General features: G+C 36.8%; 1 protein-coding gene across 2 annotated transcripts; it reads right to left on the bottom strand.

Annotated features, from left to right (window-relative positions):
- Positions 1 to 127: 127 nt before the first annotated feature.
- Positions 128 to 12,754, bottom strand: chkb (choline kinase beta). Of its 2 annotated transcripts, none has more exons than XM_046863839.1 (12): positions 12,707 to 12,754; positions 11,117 to 11,413; positions 10,104 to 10,212; positions 9,888 to 10,001; positions 6,483 to 6,616; positions 6,291 to 6,395; positions 4,600 to 4,658; positions 4,319 to 4,406; positions 3,915 to 4,023; positions 2,954 to 3,045; positions 2,725 to 2,806; positions 128 to 1,818 (listed from the first exon to the last, which is right to left on the bottom strand). In XM_046863839.1, exons 1-12 carry the CDS (start codon positions 12,718 to 12,720, stop codon positions 1,762 to 1,764), a joined length of 1,260 nt encoding a protein of 419 aa, XP_046719795.1. In that variant the 5' UTR covers positions 12,721 to 12,754; the 3' UTR covers positions 128 to 1,761. The 2 variants fall into 2 exon arrangements, with proteins under 2 accessions (XP_046719795.1, XP_046719796.1); XM_046863840.1 differs by having other exon boundaries at positions 4,319 to 4,385.
- Between the last annotated feature and the right edge of the window lie 820 nt (positions 12,755 to 13,574).

Genomic DNA, 13,574 nt, shown 5'->3' with positions numbered 1-13,574 from the left:
AAGCAGCTCATTAGCTTAGATTTTTTAGTTTATAATATAATATTTTAATAGAATGAAAAGCAGGAATGAAGCTGATGATAAACTGTTGATGTAAAAAAAACAGTATGAATGACATTCACACAAAAAGTTAGTTTTCAAATAGTTTTATTTTGTAGTTAGAGTTTCAGTGGCTGCAGTACCCTAATAAAGCAAAACTGCAAATTCACAGAACACAAGTGTATTACAGACCAAAATAAGCATTTTTCAAGGAATTTTAACAAAAAAAAAACCATAAGAATAAATGAAAATGGACCCAGCTCTATACTGTTAAAGTCCTTGAAGACCAACATAAATGAGATAAATCAATAAAATCATTAGACCTAATGATGGAAAGTAAAGAAAGGGACACACTAAGAGTATGAGTATGGTCTAACATGCGATATAGAGTAATACAGTATTCTTTGTTTTATTTATTTAATGCATATTAGCCAAACTGCTTCCTCTTCAAATGGAAACCTCTTAAACAGTCAAAAAACAGAAATAATGGACAGTCAACATTCTGGGAATTACATATGTTTGTTTGATCCAGTATTGATCTGCTTTGAATGACTGAGAGGTCAATAAATAATCAAACAAACACTGCACATTTAAAAAACAACACCACCTCAATAAAGAGCTACAAACACTACAATAATTTGACAAAAATCTTAGTAAGTTACAACAAAGCATGCAGTTCAGTCCTAAGTAGAATGCAAGCAGACAGGACAGAAGACAAAAAAAAAAGAAAAGAAACTTCCAATAAAAGATAACACTTCAGTTCGAATTACTTTACTAAAAGTATTGTGGTGTAAACACTGACTTGCAGATGTAGATCTGAGTGCAGGACCTTTACATGCTCCTTCACAACCACAATTAGAAACAGTTACAACTTCTGTAGGAACCACAGCAGTTTTCAGTGCAAGTTAATCGTTAATGCAGCAATAATCCACTAAACCCTGACAAATTCAGGAGTTTGCTTTTTTTTTTTTTTTTTTTGTCTCTTTTTAGTTCATTCTACCAGTTGCATAAGTACTTCCTGCACATTTCTGATGAAAGCTTCAACCATTTGAGTCACTTAAAGCAAAGAGCCAAGAATGTGCTTAAATTTACATGATTTTGTTTTTATCTACTGGACAAAGCACAATGTACTACTACATGTAGGTGTAGTAGCCAGAAAAAGCAACAGAATTATATGAATGTGTGCCTGGTCCTTATATTATCACTGACAACACAATCAATGCGGAAACACATGATTTGGGCTTCTTAATACTCGATCAGAAAGAGACTAGCCGGAAGAAATAAAAATATATCCATAATGAGATGTGGTTAAGGTACGCGCTGGGCTGTGCAGTTCTCCACAAACAACAAACTTTCTCACAAACACAGACTCACAGTTAACTTTCAAGATTCAGAAGGTTCATCAGTGTTAAAAAAAAAAACAAAATAAAAAAAAAAAAAAACAATACAAAATCAATCATGTACTGTACACACAAGAGTTTGGGTTAGATTTGCATCTGTTGCTATGGAGATTGTGGAGATTGGTGTTCCAAAGCAAGATAATTAGAGAACATTAAAGCAGATAATGTTGAGGAAATTATGAAGTAAAATATAACCAACCCCTATTTCACAGCAAAAGTTATTTTCAGTATTAGTTAAAAAAATAAAAATTAAAAAAAAATTAAAAATAATAAAAGGTGAGCTCATAAGTTGTGATCCCATCCAGGAACCTTCTCCAAACGCTGATTAGGCGAAGAGCTTTTTCTGCTTGAAGTATGAATCAAACCTGTGCAGGGCGTAATCCTGAAGCCGAAGAAAAAAAAAGCAGACAGATACAGTGAGATTTAGAACATGATGCATTTTATACATATATTTAATGTTCCACATTTATACATGGAAAACATCAGGCTAATTATTCCTAGAAAAGCTACAGAAAGCACACATCCCTTAACCACTCCTCTAAACATTGCACCATTGAGTCCTTAAATCACACAGAACATCGTTCAGTACAACACAATAAATCACCAGATCACAGCGTATGACACTGGAAGAAATTTCCAGAACTCGCTGCACCGTGCTTCTCCAAAGACCTGACCACCAGGGCTACAGCACGTTCATCTTCACATTCAGCTCCTGCTAAATGTTACAGGATCAACACACGGTCGATATATATATATATATTATATTAATTTGTTTATATCATTTATTTAGATTTCTATTGCCTTACAGTGTCGTTCAATGACATCAAAGCAACTTCACTATCGAGTTCAGAATGACACAAAGTTTAAAGTTTGTGGGATAAGAACCAGGGGTCAGGATTTAATATTCAGATTTAATATTTTTTTTTGTTCCTGATTCTCTAAGATGAGCTTTTTTCTTAAAAAAAAAAAAAAAAAAAAAAAAAAAAATTCTAAACTAAATTGTATGATTTCATGATCAAAATTAAAATGTTATTTTATATATATATATATATATATATATATATATATATATATATATATATATATATATATACACACACATTAAATATATACATTTATAAATGTACATAAATATATACATTTATATATATTTATTTATTATTGAATAATTTTGAATAATTACCATGGCCAAAATGTCTGAACTGAAGAACATATTGCAAATAAATATAAAACTAGGTTTTCTTTTTTTCTTTTTGGCTTTTTAAATAATGAATTGCAAATGACCCACCATGTATCCAAACTCAATCTTGGAAATTCTGGCTTGAATAATGGACCACAGACCCCAGAAGAAATGAGAAGCAAGGGCAAACCTGCATATGGGGACATGAATAAGAGTAAGAGATAATTAGTTATTTTAATGGGATTATTAAATAAATATAAATGATCTTCAAGAAGATGATCAAGTGCATGAGAATACAGAGCAGCAGCTTTACTTTACTTAAAGAGCCAAATCATACCTGTTTGCTTCAATAATCATCTGTTCCATCTTGGCTTGGTTGTCATGTGCAGTATCTTCGTTCTCAAACAAATAGTTTCTGAAGAAGTGCAGCTGAAAAGTGAAGCGGAAAGGGTGTGGTGAGAGGAGTAGCGTGTAATAATAATAATAATAATAATACGTGATAAAAATTATCGATTTAAAAAGCCTGTATCGACCGAATCTGTCTGTTAACAGTAGCAAACATTTCTAATGATTTTATTTCTTTATTTGAAAATGTCAGCATGATCAAAATCATATATGCATTTTTATTTAAAATATTGAACATTATTGAACATTATTTAAAATAAAGAAATTCAGTGGCAAAAAACCCACTAAGACTAAAAACAGCATTAACTTAATTCTGTTAAAAATATTGCAAATAATACATAATTAATAATGCATTTGTCCTATATAAAAGGTGTGTGGGGGGAAAACGGTGGGGCAATTCACACACTTCAAAAGCTAAAAAATTAAATATAAAAAGATTTGCCACATTATTGTGAGAGCCCTGTTTATTTTTTTTTTTTAAATTAAGAATAAAAATATATATTTTTTTTACTTTTACTTATTAAGTGCCTTGCTCTAAGGGCCCCAAGAGTGGCAGCTTTCCAGTGCAAGGGGGGCTGGAACCCATCACCTTCTAATCATTAAAACAGAATCTTAACCATTGAGCTAGCACTTTAGTCTAGAATTTTATTACTGCTTAATGAAAACCTGAATCAACAATGAATCAAATTGTAAGATTTAAGGATTATCCAATCACTAACTGAGAAAAAAAAAAAAAAAAAAAAAAAAAGAAAAAAAAAAAAGGAATAATAAATAAATAAATAAAAATTGAACAATTAATTAGTCTATTCTATATAATCATGAAGGCACACACAAGCACAAAGGAGATGATCAAGCTGCTAAAAATAAAAATGCACAACATGATAAAGACTCACCTGCTGTTCTCTGTTTGGGTAATTTTCCAGGTTTGCTTTATAGAAAGGCCACTTGTCATATGTGTAGTCATATACCCACTCACAGAAATGATTCCCAAAGTCAAAGCCTCTGCACCAGATAGACAAAAATAGAGCAGTTGGAGACAAGTTAAAAACTAATAATAATAATAATATTAATAATAATAATAAACAACAATATAATACAGTGCCTTGCATAATTACTCATTCTCTTGGACTTATCATGATAGCTCCTTGGCCTTCTTGATACTGTTTATTTGAGAATGTTCTCTAACAAACTCTGGAGTCTACAAACATGCATACATTTCAAACACAATACACTGCAATCATTTTAGCAATAAAGTGGTGATGTATTGCATGGAGAATTTTTCTTAAATCAGGTTCACCTGTAATTATAGCTGCTGTACTCGAAGTCGATAAGCATCAGTTGATCAGAGGAATCCTGATTGTGGCCTTCCAACATCAGGATGTTTCCTCAAAAAAGAAAGAGGTAAATCATGGGAAAGTGAATTGTATATGTTGGTGATAACAGTGCAGTGTTTAATGAATGACACATGTAGCACCCACTTAGATTAGATAGATCGGTGAATAAAATGTATGGTAAAATAAGTGTATGCATGATAGATATTGTTCTACTATTGTTCTACAGAGAGAAAGAGAGACTCACCTTCTTGTACATCATTGTGACAGAAAACCACAGGTGATGGAGTCTCTTCCAGTAGTGCTCTTAAAAAAAAAAGAAAAAGAAAAAAAAAAAAAAAAACATTATTATTATGTTAATAGCACTTTCTAGCACATCATCTCACATACCAGTGTGTAAGCTGTCATGACACCATACACAGTTTGGAGCAAAAAAATAAAAAATAAAAAAAAGGCAGAGAAGGTGCTAATTAGGATGAGTAATTACAGTATCAAATGATAACAGAACATCTGATAAAGGAACACTTGTATTGCTGGTGTTTAAAAAAAAATCACTCGATTTCATGTTAATGTGTAATGTTCAAACCATTCCAAATTAATACACGTTGCGCAATAAACACGATTATAAACATTACATTTATAGAATTAGGAATGTTGACTCCAACATGCATGTCTTACAATAGAGCTGCTGAACTCTAGGTGCTGCTGTTATAGAAAGCAAGCTGCACGTGCAAACGGGAACGTTATTTGCATCGACATGGACGTTGCTTTGTTGTTGTTCTTAGACAGATTTGAAATGGTTGGATTTGAAATGACTTATTCTGCCTGGAAATACACTTTTAAAATCTCAATCAATATCAACAAATAATAATATTCAAACACTGTTGCCAATACATTCACATGTAGGGTATTTGGCAGATGCCCTTATGTAGTGCAACTTATATAAATAAATAAATGTACACATTCACAACCCTGGCCTTAGATATACACATTACATATTCATTGTCTTTGTAGTCGTTAAAAACAATGTCACCACTTTTATCTCTCCGCTTTTTTTTTTTTTTTTTGTCCACCTTAAAGTAAAGAAACAAAACAAACAAATGATACAACTTTGTACGTTTGTGCTCATTATTCCATGTGCGCGATCAAAAATCTGTATGCTCTTGCACCAGCACCCCCCACCTCTCAGGGGTGGTATATCCTTTTATAAGCGTATTTTCTAATGCCTACTTAGAGGACGATCTCACAGAAACAAAATGACATTTAAATAAATAAGTCTTCATACATTTTATTAAGATCATAATTATGGCCCCTACAATCTATATATAGATATTTAATGTCATTGATAAATAAATATCAGTGCAACATTTCTGATAATCATTCGTTCGCTAACAAACAAGTAGTGCCTAGTCAGCAAAAATATTCAGAGGAAACAGAAAGAACTTTATACAGCCATGGAACTGAAATGAACACAAGATCACTTGATGGAAAGTGTGGCTGATGTTGACAAGCCCTTGGGTTCTTGAAAAGCTTTCTACAGAAACAGAGCTACACACACTCATGAACACTTACTCCACTCACACACTATAAGCAGCGATCGTGAACAATAGTTCGATTCTTGCATGGTACACATACAATGAGTCTCAGTGCGAGTCTATGAGAAGGCCGAGTATGAGCAGAATCTACACACACTCACATAGCATAATCCGTCCCACACACTCACTCTCACATTATGTAAAAAATTAGTGTAATAACCTATGCCTATTCAATTTTAGATCAGTTTAAGCTTTTAAAATTGTACCATTTATAGGTTTTTGTCTTCCACAATTATTAATGAGCTGGTTTGGTGGCATAGTTCTCATATCACACAGTGCCATCTCAACCATTCGTTTAGTTTCTCTCTCTCCGTTTGTTCATTCTTCCCTCCTTTCCTCTCACCTCAGATTCACCAGCTCGGCCGGAAGATCGTACTTCATCAGTTTCTTGAACTTCTTGATGTGAGCTTCACGCACGAACGTAATAGTGCCGATTTGCTCCATGTACCTAAGGCAGAAAAGAAATCGAGTCTTTGCAAAACCTTTCGAAAATCAGTGTAAATGATTCTATCATTGGCCCGAGGGCTGCATTTACCTCTCCATAGTCGTGAACAGCCATTTGGGCTCCTTATTGAAGGGCATGACCATACGGTGGAAACGGGCCATCTTGTTGGCTATAACAGCCGAGATACCTGGGTGTTGCAGCTGCTCCGTGCACAGGCGCTTACTCTGGGCCGCGGAAACACACTTGAGTTAACGTTTTTTCAAATGCACATTAAGATTAGTAAATCAGGACAGCTAGACTTTTGTATATTGTCTCAGGGGCTTCAATACATCCTGACAGTTCTTTAAATCTGTCTGTTAAAAATAATGTGAATTCAGTCATCACTATTTAACCGGGAACATTTGTGTAATACAGGTTACGTTTAGTTTATTCTTTAATAATGCCATAGCATTTACACCTACAAGTCCAATTACAGTTCCAGGACATACAGCACCTTCGAATCTCACAGTAAGCCTTAATTATCATCTGGATTAGATGTGAAGCAATGATGCTGTATCTAAACACAGCAGTTTAGGAGATCTCCAGTGGTTGGTTGTTTCAACAGATCTTAGCTACACTTATATATATACAGTACAGACCAAAAGTTTGGACACACCTTCTCATTCAAAGAGTTTTCTTTATTTTCATGACTATGAAAATTGTAGAGTCACACTGAAGGCATCAAGGGCTATTTGACCAAGAAGGAGAGTGATGGGGTGCTGCGCCAGATGACCTGGCCTCCACAGTCACCGGACCTGAACCCAATCGAGATGGTTTAGGGGTGAGCTGGACCGCAGAGTGAAGGCAAAAGGGCCAACAAGTGTCAAGCATCTCTCGGGGAACTCCTTCAAGACTGTTGGAAGACCATTTCAGGTGACTACCTCTTGAAGCTCATCAAGAGAATGCCAAAAGTGTGCAAAGCAGTAATCAAAGCAAAAGGTGGCTACTTTGAATAACCTAGAATATGACATTTTTCAGTTGTTTCACACTTTTTTGTTATGTACAGTTGTGTTCAAAATTATTCAACCCCCAATGCTGTAAATGCTTTTAGGGAATTTAGTGTACATTTGTAATTGTATTCAGAATGAAATCCTACAAGGACTTCTTAAAGAACCATATGCAACTAAAATGACATCAATTAGTTTTGTAATACAGTAGTAAATGTTTCTTTTGTGAATTCTTCATTGACATAATTATTCAACCCCTTAAAGACTACCACTCTGAAGAACAGAGGTTCAATGAAGTGTTTTCAATCAGGTATTGAAAACACCTGTGGATATCAGGGAGCAGCAATAAAGCCTAATAAGCACCAATTAGGCAGCTTTAAAATGACTGTGATACTCAGCTCCTTCTAGACATTTACTGGTGTGGTTACAAACATGGTGAGGTCAAGAGAATGGTCCAGGAAGACAAGAGAACAGGTGATTACTCTTCACAGGAAGGGCAATGGCTATAAGAAGATTGCAAAGATGTTAAACATACCAAGAGACACCATAGGAAGCATCATTCGCAAATTCAAGGCAAAGGGCACTGTTGAAACGCTACCTGGTCGTGGCAGAAAGAAGATGCTGACTTCGACTGCTGTGCGCTACCTGAAGCGTAGAGTGGAGAAAAGTCCCCGTGTGACTGCTGAGGAACTGAGAAAAGATTTGTCAGATGTGGGTACTGAAGTTTCTGCTCAGACAATACGGCGCACCCTGCGTAATGAAGGCCTCCATGCCAGAACTCCCAGGCGCACCCCCTTGCTGTCCCCAAAGAATAAGAAGAGTCGACTGCAGTATGCCAAAAGTCATGTGGACAAACCACAGAAGTTTTGGGATAGTGTTCTGTGGACTGATGAAACAAAATTAGAACTGTTTGGGCCCATGGATCAACGCTATGTTTGGAGGAGGAAGAACAAGGCCTATGAAGAAAAGAACACCTTGCCTACTGTGAAGCATGGCGGGGGGTCAATCATGCTTTGGGGCTGTTTTGCTTCTGCAGGTACTGGGAAGCTTCAGCGTGTGCAAGGTACCATGAATTCTCTTCAGTACCAGGAGATATTGGATGACAATGTGATGCAGTCCGTCACAAACCTGAGGCTTGGAAGACGTTGGACCTTTCAACAGGACAATGATCCCAAGCATACCTCCAAGTCCACTAGAGCATGGTTGCAGATTAAAGGCTGGAACATTTTGAAGTGGCCATCGCAGTCACCAGACATAAATCCGATTGAGAACCTCTGGTGGGACTTAAAGAAAGCAGTTGCAGTGCAAGCCTAAGAATGTGACTGAACTGGAGGCTTTTGCCCATGATGAATGGGCGAAGATACCCGTAGATCGCTGCAAGACACTTGTGTCAAGCTATGCTTCACGTTTAAAAGCTGTTATAACTGTAAAAGGATGTTGTACTAAGTACTAAGATTGAATGTCACTTGGGGGTTGAATAAAACTGATAATGATGTGAGCTCAGAAAAGACATTTGTGGTTATTTCATTATAAATGTTATGTTATATTTGTCTGACCTACACGTGCCTCTTTGATTTAATTGTAAGCAGGATGACTGAATGATCATAATCAATGTCAAACCGACCAAAACAATCAATTTCAGTGGGGGTTGAATAATTTTGAACACAACTGTATATAATTCCATATATAATTCCACATGTTTTAATTCATAGTTTTGATGCCTTCAGTGTGAATCTACAATTTTCATAGTCATGAAAATAAAGAAAACTCTTTGAATGAGAAGGTGTGTCCAAACTTTTGGTCTGTACTGTGTGTGTGTGTGTGTGTGTATATATATATATATATATATATATATATATATATATATATATATATATATATATATATATATATATATTTTATATATATATATATATATATATATATATATATATATATATATATATATATATATATATATATATATATATATATATATATATATATATATATATAAAAACAACCTGTGTTATGAAATAAAAGTTATTCCTGCTCATTTATACTGAAATGGAGAGAAAATAAATCTATAATGTAACATATGAAACAATTGAAAAAGCTATTAAATAAGAAGAGAAAGCACAAGTGCACTTAGTAAGAGTCCTCAAGTGGTTTCTTCCTCATTACTTCTAAGGGAGTTTTTTTCTTGCCACAGTCTTGCTCATCAAGGGATAAATGCACACCGTTCAGCTTGACTGTTGATTTCTGTAAAGCGGCTTTGAGACAATGTCTGTTGTGAAACTGTTGTGAAGCAGACTTTACATCTGCTGCCAGCCAAACAAAAAAAAAAAAAAAAAAAAAAGCCCTTTGAACTGTTGGTGCAATAGTTGTGAATGCACACATAGTACATTGTGTGCAAGTTTATTGTGAAGCGTCTGTGTGTGTGTGTGTGTGTGTGTGTGTGTGTGTTGATTTGATTGAACAGTTCACCGAATGGAATTTCTCCCTGTGGTTTGTGTGAAACCGGACTCACAGGAAGATACTCTTCTAAACGTCCCTCTGGGAAGATGCCATAGAGACGAGGACCCAACTTACGCTCTGCCAGAATGGCAAACATCACACTCTCAGACACCAAGGAGTCCACTCCCTGTCAAATACACAAAAACACACCGTGTACACATCTATATAACTAACAAAAATGTCTTTATTATCGGTGATTAAAATGTTATTGCTAAACTATTCGATTCACCTGTAAAATGGCCCCGTAGATGCGTAGCAGCACCGGTGAAGGTTCGGCATCGATAGGATTCACATGATCGGGTAAGCTGCACTTGTAGAGCAAATTGCTGAGTCCACCACTGCCAACAAACACACATATTGATGTTATCAAGGTTATTTGTCATGTGGTATGTTGCACAATGTAATTAAACTTCCTGGTGATGTGGCATTTTTAAATACCAAAAAAATAAAATAAATGCACAGACCTGTTTCTTAAAATACAAATTCGTTGTTATGTGCAATAACGAACGTGTTGTATTACCATCATACATGATCTAATTATCCATTTAATTTTTACATATAAAATTAAAATGTAACCCCATTCTAATGCAGAATCAGTAGGAGCTTATTATTTCAATGCTTAGATAAATTCGTCAAACAGCCGACCATGAAATGAAACAAAAACTAAAATTTAAACGTTTTTCTATGAAGCCCAGTACCAAATGATCTACTGTCCAGTGCCGGTCTGCGGCCTGGTGGTTGGAGACCCCGATTTAAACCATTACTAGAATGTAATCAAGTCCTAAGAAACAAGCATACTGAGCAATACTGAGGTCTTGGATGTGCTTCACAGGATGTACCCACTCTGAGAACCACGGTTAAACTGTTTCATTGTGAAAAGTGATCGTTAAAAAGTAAACAGTGAGAAGATCTCTCGTCCTAATTACAGGTGTCCAGGTACAGAGGTCACCAGATTCTGACCTGCAGACTCCACACCCAGGCCGGGCTCCAAAGGTGACACTACATTTGGTGAACATTCGGTGTCCTGCTAAAACCTCGATTCGATATTTTATACTATACATTTAATCAGACTCTGTTTTCCAGACCTCTCCCTTTAGATCTCCTGACCAAACATGGAATAAGGTTATATATATATTGACATTCTGAATGTCTACTGATTCCCATCTGGTTCACAGGAATTAAAAATATCGTGATACAAACGATATATTGCTCCAGCCCTATTCAGGCTTTGTGTTTCCATACCTTACGATGCTGATCTCGAAATCCTCCTCAGTGATGGTCTTCCACGCCCCGGACAGAAAGCTCCGACACCACGTGAACGCTCGGTTCCTCGTTTCCCGGTCCAACCCCTCGGTCCTACCTTCGAGGTACGATTCCGCTTCGGAATCCTCTTCCCCGTTGGCGTCCAGAAGCTCTCTGATGGCAGGGTTTTCCACCTGACCGTTAACAGCGGATTTGGATGAGGCTCCATCTCCTGCACACGCTGTAAAGCTTTGTCCGGCCTGCATTATGTCCCGGAAAAGGCTCAACTGAACACTGCTAATGAGGAGAGAAAATCACTTAGGGTCACCAGGAGAACCGTTAAAGAGCTTCACGTAGACTGAGGCAAAGTTCATCTGAATCCAGGAGTTGCTCTGGCTGCCATGTGCCAAATTATAATCCCTTAAAATAACCGGGTCTATAAAACTCCACGTCACCTTTATAACATTTAATAATCCATATAACAATCATTATGACTCCAGTACAAATATCAAACTCATAAAAAACCGCTTTATAGCCCCACACTTACACATACAACACACTCTATCTAATACCACACCGATTTACTCACTTCCGGCTTTTGGTTCAGTCCCAATTGTCTCCTTGTTCCCTACATATGCGTCCTACTTAGCAGATATAACATTTGTTATACACTACGCTACCGGAAGTGCACTTCTAAGTCAAACACAAAGCCGTTTGGGTTTCAACCGTCGCCTAAGGTTTTGTCGGTCATCAGATATTAGCGCTGGATGACTGACACGAATTTGGTCCAATCAAATCGCGCAAATGTCCAACTCTTCGCGAATACCAATCAGTGATTGGATGCCGCAAGAAGACAAGCACCGCCTTTTTTTTCACGCAGGCGAGAATATAGCCCGAGAAATAATGTTTATAGTGTTTAATATAAAAAAATGATAGTGGGAGTTTTACATTCGAATATGTATTATATTTTTAATAACATTTAATTATATTTTTCACTAAGCAGTCTATTACTTTACACCAAGTATTTCAACAATGTAAAATTGTAAATGTATCATTATTACTGTGTATCGCTATACGGTGCCTCCCAGAAAACAATGCACGGTGGGCAAGTGCATCAAGTGGGTAAATATCAGTGGACTATTTTATGTTGTTACTGACCATTTGGGGACTGTAGGTAAAAGAAACCCCACATTTTAGACAAACTGGGGCGCTAGTGAGCCACTTAAGAGACACACCGTTGTCCGACCTTTTTGTCCACACTTAACAGCCGATAAATTTGATGTATGTGTCAAATTTCAAGTTAATCTAAGCACGCCAAAAGCCTTAAATATGCCTGAAATAAAAGTAAAGTTTGACGCGTTGCCATGGGAACAGCGTTCGAGATATCAAAAATCCCTTTGCAATTTATCATCTACAATGTCTCGGCATCATGTTCACCACGTTTGGTGTCAATGGCATGAATATCCTAGGAGGAGTATTTAAAAGTTCACCGCACTTATAAAACAACCCAAAATGGCCGACTCCCTGTTGGGCAGAGCTCATAGGTTTGATTGGGAAAGTTGTTCGGGTCGATGAGATCTATATACATACCAACTCTCGTACATGTTTGCCCGATCTGTGCACCGATGTTTGTTTTTGCATTACAGGGGGCGCTACAGAGCCTTACTGCCACGCCTATGTTTCAGCCTTTGACCGGTCCTAATAGCAGACGACTGTGACGTGTGTGCCAAATTTCCAGTGTTTTCGAGCATGTAAAGGCACCCAAAGTGCATGCCAAGAGCTTAAATACGCCTGAAAATGAAAGTAAAGTTTGACGCGTTGCCATGGGAACAGCGTTCGAGGTATCAAAAATCCCTTTGCAATTTATCATCTACAATGTCTCGGCATCATGTTGACCACGTTTGGTGTCAATCGCATGAATATCTTGGGAGAAATATTTAAAACATGCAACTGTCAAAAAATACACCTTTTGTGACTGACACACCTCCATGGCGCCTGTTGGTGGCGCTATGTCCTAGATTCACAATAGGCATATCAATGCGATCGGAATCCTTGGCCGAACATACACACCGCGTGTCATCCCAATAAGACTTTTACTTTAGATATTAGACATTTTCTGTTTCTCTGAATTCGCCATAAATTAGCAGCCATGTTCGAGATATCAAAAATCCCTTCGCAATTTAGCAAGTGCAATGTCTCGGCATCATGTTCACCACGTTTGATGTCAATCGGATGAATTCCCTAGGAGGAGTATTTAAAAGTTGACCGCATGCACTTACAAAACAAACCAAAATGGCCGACTTCCGGTTGGGCGGAGGTCAAATTTTTGAGAATGAAAGTTGTTCGGGTCGATGAGATCTATATGCGTACCAACTCTCGTACATGTGCGTACATAATTGCCCGATCTGTGCACCAATGTTTGTTTTTGCATTACAGGGGGCGCTACAGAGCCTTACTG

Source organism: Silurus meridionalis, chromosome 13 (assembly GCF_014805685.1).
Source record: "Silurus meridionalis isolate SWU-2019-XX chromosome 13, ASM1480568v1, whole genome shotgun sequence".
Classification (NCBI taxonomy): Eukaryota; Metazoa; Chordata; class Actinopteri; order Siluriformes; family Siluridae; genus Silurus; species Silurus meridionalis.
This window is presented reverse-complemented; position numbering and strand designations above follow the sequence as displayed.